This window comes from Betta splendens, chromosome 4, assembly GCF_900634795.4.
Source record: "Betta splendens chromosome 4, fBetSpl5.4, whole genome shotgun sequence".
In the NCBI taxonomy this organism is placed as follows: domain Eukaryota; kingdom Metazoa; phylum Chordata; class Actinopteri; order Anabantiformes; family Osphronemidae; genus Betta; species Betta splendens.
In genome coordinates, this window is record NC_040884.2 from 8,366,533 (window position 1) to 8,382,928 (window position 16,396).

The 16,396-nt window shown below is 43.6% G+C and overlaps 1 protein-coding gene across 6 annotated transcripts in view; it reads left to right on the forward strand.

Annotated features, from left to right (window-relative positions):
• The first annotated feature begins 813 nt into the window (after positions 1-813).
• Positions 814-16,396, forward strand: part of ttll7 (tubulin tyrosine ligase-like family, member 7) — a 62,631-nt gene continuing 47,048 nt past the window's right edge. For 4 of the 6 annotated variants that reach the window (XM_055507940.1, XM_055507941.1, XM_029148816.3 and 1 more), the window contains exons 1-7: positions 815-1,322; positions 5,729-6,111; positions 6,476-6,607; positions 8,475-8,596; positions 10,984-11,051; positions 11,321-11,479; positions 14,879-15,095. In XM_055507940.1, coding sequence (XP_055363915.1) covers positions 6,087-6,111; positions 6,476-6,607; positions 8,475-8,596; positions 10,984-11,051; positions 11,321-11,479; positions 14,879-15,095 — 723 coding nt within the window. In that variant the 5' untranslated portion in view covers positions 815-1,322; positions 5,729-6,086. Of the gene's footprint in view, positions 1,323-5,728; positions 6,112-6,475; positions 6,608-8,474; positions 8,597-10,983; positions 11,052-11,320; positions 11,480-14,878; positions 15,096-16,396 lie in introns of all 6 variants that reach the window. The other 2 variants (XM_029148813.3, XM_029148815.3) reach the window with 2 other exon arrangements.

A 16,396-nucleotide genomic window follows, 5' to 3' on the forward strand; every position in this document is an offset into this window, starting at 1 on the left:
GTGAACATATTTGAAAAGCTCGACACTATATAAATTCATAATATTAAATTCCTACCGCCTAATTTTTATGTTTTATGAAAAAAACAAAAAAGGTAGTTTAGTATAGCCACAAATGAATTATAAACTGAATTAAAGTGTTTAGAATTCTTGTTAAGTGTTTAGATGCAATATCTAGCTCCAGTTATTATTGCAGCATGGAAATCACTACAAACATTTTGTTAGAGCAATAACAATTTCATTCAGGGAAAAAAGGGACTCCTGTAACAGATGGTTTGGGTTCCACAGAGCCCTAAGCATTATGGATTCAGACTGGGATTATGTCAAGACACCGGAGAAGTTTAGACCGCTTAAAGAGCCTGCTAACAAATTGGCAATGGTGGAATTATTCCTTCTACAAGCAACAAAGAGTTTGATTTTTTAAATGGCTAAAACACAGTCCCTGTTCTTTCACAAATGCATTTAGGACCTATATAAAATGTGCAAGAGTCTCATGAAGGGGGACAGTTAAACAAGTTAAACAATCTTTTAAATAAATGTAAGTGTATTTTAATTTGATAAAGTGCAAAAAGCTCTAGCACAGTTCGTGCTAGAGCTGCTATAATAAGTAAACAATTATTAACTATTGATGACGTGCTGACTTTTCAACCCCCCTCTCGACTTTAGTGCCCTGTACGTATTTTGCTAAAATGATCAAAGTCTTTCTGGACATGTGCGTGTTACTGTAGCGAAAACTGCAGGTAGTAGCAAGGTGAGTGATCTGTGCTGGGAGCGGGCTTGTTTTTAGCACCATGGCCAGCGCCACAGTTGCTAGGTAGCTGCCCCGTGTTTGTGCGAGCGCGTCGCGCAGGAAGAGCCGCACCGAAACCTCCGCCACACGGCAACCCGAGGGTGTGCGGAGTGCCACACGCGCACGTGGCAGGACATTTGTCTCCTCTCGGCGCTAGTTCCCATCAGAGGATAATATGTGCTAACGTCACGCGCGAGCCGCACCGTACGCTGAATGCCACGCCGGTACCAGATGGAGGATGCGAACTTCAGCACTTCGCTCCGGTCCACCCCCCCCCCTCCAGGACAATGGTTTCGCCCGTGGACTCGCTCCAGCACTCACTGCACACAAGAGGACTACAAGATACTGATTTTTGTGTGTGTGTCAACCAATGTCAGCTTTCTCTAGTAACGACGTTACACACAATAAACCCCGTAACAGTCTCACAAACCCTCTCGGGACCGGAGCGTTCCTCTGAAGACTGCCCTGCGTGTGGCGCGGTGCCGTTGATGGGAGCAGGAACCGAGCTGCACCGCCAGTGCCTGGAATAAATAAGGTAACGTTAACGGGCTACTCCGCTTTCGCCTCTCCATCCTTTTCATGCTAGTGCGGCTAAGCTAGCTGTAGTGCAGCCTGGGTCATTAGGGGGTTCTTTTGAATTAATTGAAGGATTTCCCTGTCTCTGCAGCAACATGGCTCTTAAACTCCCCCCTCTCTGGGTATTTCTACATCATCGTTGTCAGATTTAAGTGTAATGGCAGCAGGTTAACTGTAGAGCAACACAGTGAGACTGTTTCCCCGGTTGATCCTTCCACCTGACCTACAGCGCACAAGTGGCTAGCCACCTAACGTTAGCCACCGCCTGCTAGCCGCCGAATTGAACCAGGGCAACACCTGATCTCACTCTTTACTTTAAAAGCCAGTCATATTTAAGACGTGACGTGCGGGATTAGATAAATCCAGTTCATGCGAATCCTGAAATGCAAGAAATGTTTGTGGGGTCGGCCTTCAGTGCTTACAGTGCTGTGGAAGATACCAAATTGACCGCTCTGCTGTGACAGCATTAGGTCCCCTGCTCGCCTCATGTAGCTTAGCTCCTAGCCCAGGCTAGCTGTACAAGAACCTGTAAGAAATCCGTTTTGACGTGCAAACCTGTTGTCTGGCCCTGGCTGCCGTGGACCTGACTAATTGCAGCAGGGACGTGGCATGTCAAGTGTGTTGTGACGTGTTTTAGTCTGGTTTGTTTGTAGTCCAGCGTGCCACTTGCAGACCACATGCAGCCTGGATTTGAGCATCCCCAAAAGAGCAGATGGATTACATAATAATAACAGCATAACATATGAGTTGTGAATGGCATCCTGCCGTCTGGACATATCCCAGCGATAAGGCTCTTAAGAAGGACATGATATGTATAATCGTTTATTATCATGTAGGCTAGTATCCTTTCTGTCTCATTAGATTATGTTCATGTAATGCTGTGCTCATAGTAGTAAATGTGGCTGCTCTTTGACACTTTTATTCATATAGGTTCACTCTATTTAAATTATTAAAGCTGCACACCAAAGCAGTTTATGGACATACAGTAATGGAGAGCGGGGAAATTAGTCTGTAATTGATAGTCCAGACTTATTAGAGCAGCGTTTGATCAAAGTCCACCTCTTATCCACGTCATCTCTTTACTTTGTCCTGTCTCTGATCTGTCTTGTATCTACAGTGCTTTTCTTGGGTTTTCCATCTGCAGACTTATCTGGCTTTTAACAGATAACAGCTAAGTTTAATTTATTACAACAGTGCCTATTTTGCATATGTTCTCCACAGCACCAATCATAAAGGGTTTGCTCTTTTATTACCAAAATAGGGTAGGGGAAATCTGTAATTAATACAATAGCATTTGCACAACTGACCATGTTTCTGCCTCACTCTCTGATGCTTACCGTTCAGCTGTTTGTTGGTGTATTTCAGTACCCTGTGGGCTGACAGCTCCCACACTTGTTCCTCCTCATATCTGGAAGAAGGCACAAAGCCAGAGTTGGGTCACTGGTTTGAGCTAATTTTAGATACACTGGCAATTCTAAACCAACTACTTTCCTGTGAGAGGAGTCCGCAGTCACAAACTGAAGAACTAGTTTTTACAAAACAGACCTTGCAAAATGACTTTGACAATGTACAAAATAGACATTGTACCTTTAAAGTGTACAAAAATTAACAAATTTATTTTCACTTTTATTGTAAAACATACATTTTCTACCAACTGTGGCTTGCATGTTTCAGTTACAGATGTATAATAGTAAATGTATCATCCATCTTTGCCAGGGCCCATTTTCAATGGTCATACATACCCTGAGGTCCTAGTACTGCTATATGGCCATAGTAGGACATTAGGCATGCACTGTATAGAAAGGAACTTGTGTCTGCAAAGCCTGCTCTTTTAGCAGCACACAAGGCTGGGCGGTGTTTCCCCAAGCCTCTCTATTGATTCTGCATCTGACAACTGCTTTTAAAATGTGGTTTCATCTAAGGCAGAGGACATAAAACAAACCCCCTTAGGGATGTACCACTGTTTGTGAGAGACTTGTATTGTGTAATAGGTGTGACATTGTTCGATACTGCTTTGATTTTGCTATTTTGCTACACTTACTGTAGAGATGTCTGTCCTGTCATTGTGGAATTGCTTGCCCTGCATTACAGCGTCCTCAAAGACAGACTCACATTTGTAATGGATTTACAGCCAGTGAAGCAGGGGAGCAGCCTGAAGAGCTGACTCTCTACAATGAAGCCTTTCTGTCTTATGTGACAGGAGTACAAGCGCATGAGCTCAGCACCCAGAGGAGCTCTGCCCTTTCAGCTGAGCTGTGATGGCCCTCTAGCTCACTCTGCTGGGCAGAATGTGTCATTGCACAAAGTAGATGCTTCACTGAGGGATTGACCGAGATGATGTTACTTATCGGTATCAGGATGAGTAATGGAGCCATGTCTACAGATCTAAATCGACCCCGTTTTGGCGCTCTTTTTCTTGTGGACATTTTAAAAGCCAAAATAAAAAAATAATCACATTGAAATCGTTGTTTAGTCAAAAGAATGCAAGAATTATTACAAATGCAAATAAAATGAAAAACCAAAACTTCTACTATTACTACTTCTAAACATGGAGCTAAATGCTAATGCTAATATATTCCATTTCTTTTATAAATATGTTAACCAATTACCAATTAAGCAAACAATTTAGATGCTAATGCAAAATGCTACTAAAAGTACAAAAATAATAATAAAATGTTTCCCTTGAATTAGCATCCATTCCATTTCTGGTGGGATGTGTGTATTTTTCCCAGACTACCGCAGAGAACACACGAGTGGTCTTATTATTTATGTGTTTGTATTGTAGGTGCCGTTGCTCCTAGGGGTTTACCTGAACCCGAGGTTTGGTGTCCTGTTGGGACAGTAATCCCTGCCTCTTGGTATATACAGAGGCACAGCACCACTGGGAGGTGGGGGCAGGTTGTCAACAGCACAGCTTGCCTCGCTTTATCACTCGGACTCCTCGTTGCTGCTCTCTCTCCCCCTCGCTGCTGATCTCATTCCAGCCCCCACCCACCCCAGGATCAATGATCGTGCTCACCACAGCCAGACCAAGAGGCCGAAAACTACTGAGCGATCGAGTAATGCTATTGGATTGTTTCCCCATTTAATTTTGTCCAGAGGATGCCGATCGAATTGATAGGGTTGTTTGTCAAGGAGGCTTTTGTGCCTATCTCCCTTTGTGTACATGTGCACCTACAGGCCAATCTCTGTCTGTGGGATCAGTACACACTGGTAGAGGGAACACAAGCATTCCATACACTCACCGCCACTAGAGGTTACTGTTGATCTCCTTATGAAATGCAAAAGTGGCATCAGGCCACAGTTGATGTAGTTACAGGAGTTTGAGATTTTGAATTTGTGAAGTTATTTCCATATGGGGTCAGTGTGATCAGTGTGGAATAAGCAGAGCTGATAACTGCCTTGTATGCGAGATCATTTAATGGTTATTCCCAAGAGTTTTAAGCACACAACAGTTACCAGTTGCCACAAACTGAAAACACAAACTATTCTGATGGTAATGATGTTTAGGCAATTTATTAAACCATGGCTCCCAAATGCTCTCTTGTTACATTTATTTGTCACTGAATGCGTGTTCATTTGTTAGTGCAGGTAGTGAACAATTCAAGTGTATATAAAAGTGTTAGCTTTAATTTGCCACCAAAGGGACATAAACAGCTAAAAGTGTACACATTATTTTATATTTGAAACCGTGAAACAAAGAGCAGACAGAAAACATCGTCTTCTTGCTGTGAGTCAACGCTGAAGTCTGAGTCAGGATGCCGCCGAGCCAGCCAAAACACAACTGAAAATAATGTGACCAGACACCGCAACTCTGGTTGATTACCTCCAGAAGTGGTTTAAAGACACACAAATATGGAGACCACAGCCAAACAATAACAGAATTTGGCTGGTGACTGGTGTTAATTTCCCACACTGTTTGTAGCCTAGAGCGTCCTTTTAACAAACCACTGTAAAGATGCCATCTGTTTGAATGAAGTGACCTTCCAGCCATACGATGAAACCCAGCTGGCGCACACATGAGACACAGTGAGATGCTGCAAACCCTTTACTTGACAACAACATTAATATTTCACTATGCTTCCACGGAACGCCAATTAGTCCAGTAGACCTCACACAACTTAGTTTACTTTATTAGGAATACTGCGTGGTTCAGAGTTCTCACTGAGCTGCTGGGGTTAGTGTCAGATTGAGTGGCGTAGCCTGTGTTAGACCTGCGTGCTGCTGCTGGGCCTGCTTTACATCAGAAGCGTGTCCAATGAACTCCAGTCCAGTCGGAGAATACACACTGTGCATTGTTGTCACCCTCTCAGGCTACCACTACTGTGCTGCAGCTGTAAAAGATCTTTTTCTTCTCCTCCACAGGCATTCCTATCCATCCCTCTGTCAACCCCCCCCTGCCTTTTTCCTCTTCGGGCTGTAAATAAGCCAGAGTAGCCCGTGTAGACCCTTGAGAGCCCCCCCCCCTCTACACTTCTCCTGCTGCTGCCCTGCCCGCTCAGAACCTGCCGCTGCTCTTTATGCCGCTGGAAGGCACAAGGGAGATGCTTTGATGATCCACCGGGTCATCCCAAACAACATCGTCCACGCAGCCCAAGACAGGGAAGACTAACTAGTGTGACTGTGGGAAGGTCCTCGGAGGGGGTGAGTGAGCACCTGTGAGGCCCGTGTGCCACGCCTGGCAGAGAGCTTGGCTCGTTCCTTCCCTCCTCCGGCCCCCGAGATGCCCTCCCCTCCTAATGATGGAGGTGAGTAAGCGGCGTCCAATTCTCTCAGGACTTGCAGATTATTCTGTTTGGATAGTGCATACATAGTGACACGTACAGTACATGCACAGATACATCTGGCCACACACAGTTATTCATTTATATATTCTGTTCTTGCCTGTGTACAACTAAACATACACACACACGCAAACACAATACGATGAAAGGATCGTGATGCATGCACCTATACGGAACCAGATGCCTAATTTGTTTACACACTAGTTCCATAAACAAACTCCTCAAAATCCCCAGCAGAAATAGGGGAAACCTATTAAGACTCCTGAACCCCCCCGAAGCACAAACTGTGACTGCATCGCGTCTTGTTCTGCGCTTTCTCCTCCTCCAGAGGATCAAGGAGCGTCCCCCGTGAACGGGCCATCTGTGGGCTCCTACCAGAGCACTGGGAAGAGGAAGGTGCGCACCAAGAAGAAGAAAGGCACCATCACCGCCAATGTCGCTGGCACCAAATATGAGATTGGTACAATACATTCATTCCAATGATAATGACATGTATTGCAGTAAAGGCAAAAAACATAGAAATGTTATTCGGGCCTCAGACCCAATTAGAGGAAGCTAAAGTGAAAAAGTCAAGAAATGTCAGCCAACAAGGATAAAACATTTTGTTCAATGATGCTCATTAGCCACTGAATCTTTAGTTGGAAAACACAAAGTAGCCTGAAACAGTTTGGCAGTGGTGTAAAAGGTTTTAATTTCAGGTGTGGTATCTAGTGTGTCTGTTTCTAAATATTTTGGGTTTGGAGCTGTAGAAACATTATAAGCAAAATCAACATTAATTAATTTGTCTTTCTCGGTAAGTAAATTGAATGTCACACTCAGTGACATGGTGTTAAATGCAAAAGCCTCACATTTCAAGCTTCCTAATGAGTTTGGTAGTGTCTCATGAATATTTCATGACTTCCTGTAGATGGACCAGCGTTTTCACTGCCCGTGCAGGTGAGATTAATGTACTGTGAATTGTTTATTAATTTTGAAAACAGTCTCACTATGACTCAGTCAGTCCCTTGAAACGTGGCGAGTTCAATCACAATGTCCCAATACCAGGATCTAATTTGCAGTGGTGGATTGTTTGAACGAGGCCTTTCTTATTTAATGTCTCAAATTAAAGCTAACAGAGTTGCCGTCCACCAGAGCGGTTTGGACGGAGACCGCTCGCCCTTGTGTACGTACATAAATCTTTATCGGGGTAATATAACTTGCCAGGGAGGTTTTTTTTTGAGGGACAAAAAGAGCACAGTAAGCACTCCACACATGTTCAGCATATTGTGTGGCAGCAGAGCTCTCAGGGGTGAACTACAACCTAAGAAAGTAAGGAGTCAGCAGCAGCAAGCAGAGGTAGGGGGCTGCGGGATCCTGTAGGTAGATGGGAGTCTAGCTGTGAGTACGTGTGCTAGCTGTGACGAGACTCTCACAGTGGTCATTCGGAGAGTAGTGCAGGGCTATTGTGAGCCAAAATTAACACTAAGGGCCAGAAGGATGGCTCATTTTTGCTGTTGCCTTTTTTTGCACTTGTCTTTTTTTGTTTCATAATTGATAATATTATAGATAAAGGTTAAAGGTCGGTGAATGCGGCATTGGAGGTTTGCGTTGCACCCACTGAGAAGGCAATGTAGATGCTGGCTGTAACAATGTTTGCTTAGTTATGTGTATATGCATTAGAAAGGATTGATTAAAGCCCAACTGGCAACTGTGGGCACGGCCCGCTGTGATGTAAACCCTCCTTGTTCCACTTAGCAAAACACAGTTAGCCTCCACTGACATAGACAGATGGAAGAAGCGTCATCGGAAACATCTTTTTCCCATTCTAGTGCCATCATGCAACATTAGGCAAGCCTTTTCCAGGTTTGTGAAGCCTTTCTAGAAATTAATTAATACCTCGTTTCAGTAGGGCATATGAATTTTTCATTACTTACTGAATAATGGATAGTTGTTGGATTAATGTCCAAATGGACTTGCCACCTATCTCTCATGCTATGAGGTTTCCAGTGGGATTTGAATGCATTACAGACAATTAATTTATCTTTTTGAAGACAGACATAACGATTGGCTGCTCCGCAACCATTCCGTGAATGGTAAATATTGCTGTGAGCTTTTTGATGTATAATCTCCAAGAGTCATTTCACTCATAATATATGTAAAAGTTGCATTAAGACATAGAATTAAAATATAGGTTTAACTAAAACTTCCATCCAAAAAGCAGAAAAATTCCCCTTCGTTCCAGTTTAAATTATAGCATCTATCAGGAAGAACGTTGCTAAAGTTGCGAAGGTATTTAAATGATGCTTATTCTGTGAATGGAAGACAGTCTAAAGAGTCTTTTTCTGCAGTTCGTATAGTCATCAGTGAGATGGACTTTATCAAGACCCGGGACGATGACGAAACTGCCAACCTCATTTGGAACGACTCGGCCGTGCAGCACGAGAAGATTGCTGAGCTCAGGAACTATCAGGTACATTTCTGTAACGTCAAGTCAACACAAGAAAGTCTGTACCATCAGTCACGACTGCACTTAACAGGAAAAACACCACGATCACTTTACAATATGCATCAATGAAGCCGCTCACTGGCGAACAGCCAGAGGCTATGGCTGTATTGATCTCCGTACTAAACTCCCAGTAGTTACTCTCTAGACTGTACAGAGACCATTCATATCTCCTCACATTCATGTACTGCATTTCATTTTCCTTATGTGATTTCATTCATCCTCTCAGTTCAACTAAATTTTATTTATTTTCAATTACTGACATCACCTTTTTAATTACTTTTTAAACCTTCATCGCAGTGAAGACTATGTAAGAGCATTAAATATTTTCAGTAAACTTTTGAAAAAGGTGTTTAATTTTCCTCAAACAGTGCGTATCACTGTGGCTGTGGGCAACATTTTCCTCAAGAACCCCTCTAACAGATTAAACAGTACGGTGTCGCAGAAGAAAGGGAAACACAACAGCAAGAATTGTGTCTTAATTACTGAATAACTCACTTCAAATGTTCCTTTGGTTAAACGCATCTTTGTGAAGATTCTTCAAGCAAAAGACTTTCCGAGTGTATTTTTATACTCTTGTATAGGAAACACACCACTGTGATACAAGATTGCTTTCAAGCTTTACTAAAATGTAAATTTTCCATTTCAAAAGGTTACTTATTGTCAAACGTCTGTGTTCAATTTTTATTGAGGGAAAAACAATTACACCACATTAATCCACGTTACCAACTACCACCGTTTAGTGGGAGAAATTCAATTTCTATCTAGAATAAATACATCTACACAGTTTATGAAACCACATAGTATCAAGCAGTTTCCATCAGGGACATCAGGGACATGAGTGTCCAGCACAGATCAACTGCATCAGTTTATATACGTTTTATGTTTTATATGTGATATTTTGAACTCCACCACTGCCACCAGTGCTTATTACTTATTTGCACATTGGTGTCCCTTACAATATATTTATAGTGTTCCCTGGGTAAAAAACGAATATAAGGTACACATTGACAAGAAACACACTTTGATAGGACACAGATGGTGCAGGCGAAACAAACATTAAGCTGGAATCTAGTAAATATAGCAAAAGATTGAAAACAGAATTGGACGACTGAAGAATCTGCCCATCTGCTTTTCTCGGGACCCTGGGAGGTAGGACACAGACTAGACAGTAGAACAGAGGGGTGGACAGAGTGAGAGGGAACGCACAGAGACGGAGAGGAAGACTGACAGGTAGACTGACAGGTTATGAGCAGCAGGGGGTGGGGGGCAGGTTTCATATGTCACTAGTGATGTCGATAAGACAGGCCCGAACAACAAGGCTTGCTCTGAGTTCTGGGCGCTAGTCTGAGTGATCTCACCTCTGTTTGACCTCCCTGTCCTGGTGAGTGAACTTGGCTGCTCCCCCTCAGCTCCGAGCTTCAGCCATCCATCTTCCCGAGTGCTTATTTGATTAGATTGGGCACTAATGATCGATTAAATCACACACTAGGAAGAAAGAGTATGGCTTGTTAGTATAGGGGCAGGAGGAGTTCAGCTAAGTAGACTGAGCACAAGAGATACTGCAGCAGCTTAACATTAGCAGGATGGCTAATGTTTCACATAAAAGTGATGATTTGCTGTCAATTGTTTTCACTTGTTCCTTACACTGCTCTGGTTTTTCATGAGATAATTTCTCGGAAGAAAAGTAGAAGTCCCTCAACAATTGGTTTTGATTTCCCCTCACAAGCCACTTTGTCTCGCGGCATTGGCATAATTGTGCAATCTCTTCCGAATCCCTAATTACGTCTGTCTCGTTTGGATAATAATCATGGATTCCTTTTACACTCGCAGTTTTTGTGTTTTTCCTCTCCCCTCTTTCTTTCCCTCTTTTAATTTTTTCCTTTTTTTTCCTTTTAGTGATGTACTGTGAGAGTTTGCTGTCAAGTTTCAGTTCATATGAGCCTAATTAACGCCCCTGTTCAGGCTCATTTGGTCAAAGAATACAGAAAACCCAGATTTTTTCCTTTACCCCCCACCCCCCTTCGGCACATTCAAAGCAATTCATTCAACTGTCACTGCAGGAGCTTGCGATGCAGAACCAATTACCTCGGCCCCTCGGAGTTGAGATTGATCGTTTTTTTTCCCTCGCCTCTTCCCTCCCCAACCTTTAAAGTATGAAAAAAAACATAGTAAACTAAATGTGGGTTGAGAAAGGTCTCAGCGTCACCTTTTTGTTTTGAGTTCGTAATTGGGCATAAATGTCAGAACATTGTAAGCTCACTTCAGGTTGCTGCCTTTAATGTGCTCATTTTTATGAATTGAGTGGCGTAATGGCCCTAACAACACTATTATGTCTGCCTGTCCCTCTGCAGAGAATTAACCATTTCCCTGGCATGGGTGAGATCTGCCGGAAAGACTGCCTAGCCAGGAACATGTCCAAGTAAGTTTTCTGTCTTAACACAGGAAATGAGAACGCTTTGGTTTAGTTGCAGAAGTGCTAAAGCAAGTACATTTCAAAGATCAGTGTTAAGCCAGCTGGCAGTCGAAAGAAGCTACACTCTGCTTACTTCTAGAACTCCACCACTGCGACTTAAAACAAGGCCCTGCTGTAAATGAATAAAATTCATAGAATTCATCCTTTGTCATAAAACAACAGAAAAAATGTAATGTGGTTTAAAACTTCAGATTGTCATTTATCATTGACTCCAGGATGATCAAGTGCCAGCCCCAAGAGTACAGCTTCATACCCAAGACGTGGATCTTCCCCGCCGAGTACACGCAGTTCCAGAACTACGTGAAGGAGCTGCGCAGGAAACGCAAGCAGAAGACCTTTATCGTCAAACCCGCTAATGGAGCCATGGGTCACGGGTGGGTCTGAGGCTAGCTACCCACCCATTCAGCACAGTGACAAGACGAGAGAGAAAGGAAGTTAGAGGAGGGAAATTAGTAGTTGTCTATGGAGGTAACCGTGCGCTGGGATCAGAGTAAATCACATTGCTGCCCTCGTTGTCGGTCACACTTTACATAAATCAGAGATTATGGCTGCCTGTGGAGGTCACGCACACACAGAGGCACACACATGCTCCGTGGCAGTGAGTGTGGTTCCTTCCCTGAAGGTCACTGCATGTGATTATTGGAATCCTTTATGAGGCACCATCAGCAGAGCCCAGTGTGACTAGAAAATGGACCAAGACTCTGTCTCTCAGTAGCAACTCTTTATCAAAAGATGAGCACACTACGATACCTGAATGCATAGTTCATACTTGCATTCTCATGGGAATAGAGTCCATCTCGGGTTGTGATATCACGTTTTCATGGTATGCCTGCACTGTTCAGAGAATTGGCATCAAATACAAAGCTTTACAAAGCTGCGAACACAGTTAATACAGTAATGTGCTTGTTGCAGTTCAAGGTTTTAAAGAAGATGCGGTTAAAGTATTCGGAATGTCAACATACAGTAGATAGAACATTAAGCAGACCGACTTTATCAACTGAACACTTTAACAACAGCAACAAAACTAACAGGATCACAGCTTAGCAGTAATGATGATTCAACAGACTTCCACAGACAGTGTTGACACAACAGCGTTCTGGCCTCACTCCATGTGATAGAGGACTTTGGTATTGTTTTAAATTTGCAGAACATTTGATACTGACAGAAGGTCCATAGAGACGCTGGGTTTCTATCACCATGATAAGTTTTAGGAAATAGATGCATTCACAAATTTACTTAAGACACTGTCGACAACACAAATACGCTATAATGTGTCTAAATGACTCCTGCAACATATTCCAATGTTCTTTGTACAATTCAAACCTACAACTTGGCACCCAAAGAAGCAGCGTGCGTCAAGGCTGTTCATGCAAGGCTGCTTTTATAAGGTATCACATAAAGTCGCTGAAACTCAAAACCCAAAAATTATGAGTTGTCTAAACTGCAGCATCCTCTGCACAGACCGTTTTATGCTGAACACACTGCTCTCCTGAGTGCGCCGCGATGCACTGACGCTGCGCAGATTGCAAAACATTTATTAATTATTCTTTTTGACTCGCTATTCTTTGAAATTGTGATCCCGAAGCGTACGTATGAAGTAATACTTGTGAAGTGCATTCATCACTGGCACCAATAGGTGGGGATATTGAAGTACAAATGACTCTGTGTGCTTCACCTCTCCGTCTAATTCCCTTTGAATTTGTCCTTTCTGGTATAATGTGAACATTACTTATAACTCCATGCTGCACTAAGCCTTTATTTATTAAAGAATAAAAGGCAGCAAAGGTTGAATTATTGCAATACATTAGGAATATGAAAGATGATGAGTTTAGCTCGACCACTCAACGGCAGGCGGCTCCGAAGATTAGATTTTCCCTATTTTTTTGCATGGTGTGACGCGGCAGGAAATTAAGTTATATCTACCCCCTGTAATTTATTTTTCCGTCAGCCAACTAAATGAAGTTATTGTTTGTGTCTGAAGAGCAGCTTGTTATAAGGGAAACAAAATAAAAGCGCACGCGGAGCTTAAAGCAGCGAGAACCCCTCTGGTGTCAAATTAAATAGGCAAGGGAGAGTGGGCCGTGATTATCCGACACCCCAGCTCATCAATCACGTCGTCTTCTCCTCAGCTACTCCTCCTTGACTAACTAACACTGTTAACCCTGTCCTCATCATTCAGCGTGCTGTCTGCCTGTCAGGGAGCCCCCCCACCCCACATCATCGGTCAAGCATCCCCCGACTTCTCCTTGTTCTTTTCTGTGGAGGTGCAGTGATGAGAAGCACAATGCAGTGATTTACGCCGCGGTTTGGAGTTATTAAACCGCTGAACTAAGACGCGCTTCTATCAGAACCTAGAAGGCAGTGATCCCATTCTAATGTGCCTCTTTGATTTCACAAAAAACCGTGTTTGTGCTTCATTAGAGTGAAGTGAACAGGTACATTCCTTGGTTTAATTCCGACAGTATAGACTGCGCCGTTCCCAGGATGCTACGTTTTCTGGCTGTGATTACAGAAGCCACAGAACAAAACAACGCTTTCCCTCGGGTGGGTTGGTGCCTCAGTATCTGCGTACCTCGAGCTGTAGTTTTTCCATAATCAAGCCTTTACATCTTGGCTAAACACTGTGTGTGTGTGTGTGTGTGTGTGTGTGTGTGTGTGTGTGTGTGTGTGTGTGTGTGTGTGTGTGTGTGTGTGTGTGTGTGTGTGTGTGTGTGAGGTTTCCAGCCTGTGCATGTAGCCAATTTAGCGCTAGTCTGCCTTAACTATGAGTGATGGTGACAGAGGTTGTACATAGTGGGAGATTGTTTAAAAACAAGCTGACTTTCCGTGCACACACGCAGGAGCAGACACGCTCACTTTCACATACAGAGCTTTGCCACCCGTGCCCCCTCACCCTCGCATGCATAACATCGATGCAGACAAACTAACATAGCTCATTCTTCAGTGCAGCTAGCAACGGTCTGCGTATTATAAGGCTTGAGTGCCAGTGACATGGGACCAAAGCAAATGAATTATTGTGGAGGTGGAAACAGAGCACAGTGTCTGCTCCTATTAACCTGCCCACAGCACAAAAACCCAGCGACTGCATGTGACGGACTGTGACATTCAGACATGTTGACTTCAGAAAGTCCCAATGTTCTCCAGATGCCGGCAGAGTATGACTTAGACAAACCGGCGTTTGTCCCGTACCTGTCTGTTTCTTGTACATTTATTTTTGTATTTTTTGCTCAGAAGGTTAGATATTAAACAGAGTAGGACGTTGTTTGGAACGTCTGATGCCTCATGGAGCCAAACAGCTTGTCCTGCTCCAAGCCCGAGGCATTCCGTGTGAACACATTTGCATGTTGTCAGTGAAGGTTCTGTACCATTAAAAGTTCAAATAGTTTTTATTGGGACACTGTTGCACTGACTCTTGAACCGCTAAGGCCCTAATTATTAAATATAAATGTATAAATCTGTGAACTATAATACTGATTATGTATTATTGTAATCTGACCACAAAGATAAAGCACTCCAGAAATATGTCCACAACTTTCTGATGACTGTTGAAAAGTGTTAAAACCCTCAAAACCTGTAAACTGTTTGCCGATTTTTTTTGCTTTACCACATATATGTCAGCGCTAATGCCATCATTCATGTTCATGGTCTCTGCTTTACTCCCATCTATCACTTTTTTAATTATCCTTTTAGTCTTTACTATGCCGTATTTCATAATGCTGCTGACGACGGCCCAATTTCCCCCCCAAGGATTAATAAAGTTTCTGTCTATCCAGGATCTCGCTTATCCGGAACTGTGAGAAGCTGCCTGCCCAGGAGCACTTTATTGTTCAGGAGTACCTGGACAAGCCTTTTCTGATGGAGGGCTACAAGTTTGACCTACGCATTTACATCCTTGTCACTTCCTGTGACCCGCTGCGCATTTTCCTCTACAACGATGGCCTGGTTCGCATGGGTACAGAGAAGTACCACGCACCCAGTGAGGCCAATCTGGTGAGTCCCAACAACCAGAAGCTACTAACAGCAGTTGTAGCACATAGTATTGACATAGTAGTTGAGCATAGCATTGCACAGAGCTGTCGACACTGTGATTGTGGAGAGCACAGTAATCAGTCTATAGGTGTTCAGTCTAATGCACATCACTTATATCCTCATCAAACCACTCCTGTCTTATGGGTGGGGCCAGTGTCATTGCTGAGGAGACCACTCCAAACACGATAGAAACCTCATTAGCCCTTCATTCAGGGGTTAATGAGAGCTGTGTGTACAACGGCCCTACTATGATATCACTTTTTATTAAAATGTAAATAGACGGCTCACGCTGACACAGTCTGATCACGTCCAGCGTTGACATTCACATCTGCCTCGGCAAGAATGGTCTTTCAGATTTCCCCCACAAACACACACACTCACCCCATTGCATGAGTATAATGGGCAACAAATGTAGGTATTGAGTGAGGGAACTCTCCATATACGTAGTGTATGTGTGGGCCACAAATGCACAACGCACAGCTAATCAACAGAGTAATGCATTGGCCATGAACTGCCGTGAACCAGAACTACGAGCCACTGGAATTCAACATAATCAAATCAGACACACAGGAAGGCAAAGTTTGGGAAACAGGAAAGTCTCTGTATGATCACAAAAACGTGCACGTACAGTATCTAAACAGTCAGATTGTAAGACAGATGTTCATGCTCACACAGGCAGTTGGGCCTTTTTACAGCCATATGTATGCATCCAAACCTAACCAACTAACTACTAAAACAACAGAATAATAACAACCCTGAAATGCTGCCCTTTAAATCCTGGGGCTGTAGGACTCCAAAACCAACAGCGCTGAGAAGTTGCAGTGACCAGTCGGCGTCACACACAAACACCCAGAGCTTGCTGGAATACTGTACACACACAACCGAGCAGAAGTGTCCATACACCAGATGTCTCGTGTAATACTGAGCCACTCATATTTGCCTTGAGGTTCTGCACCTGCTGAAACACAGTCTGTTGCTGATGATGGGATGTATGCACACAGGCACGCGCGCACACGCAGCTTCCTCTCGAGCATGATGCTTATCTAAAATATGAACACACGGAACACGGCTGGCACCATCCTGTGGCACAAGTGTGTGTTGTCTTCCCCGTTCTGCGACACATGATGGAGTGAGTCATGCCACGGAGATGGATGTTCAATCCCACAGAGAGTGGCTCCCAGACAGCCATCAGGGGCCGGGGTGCCCCGTGGTCACGGTGTTATTATGTTGTGGGCTAAGGACAAAGATGTCCTGCCGCAGCT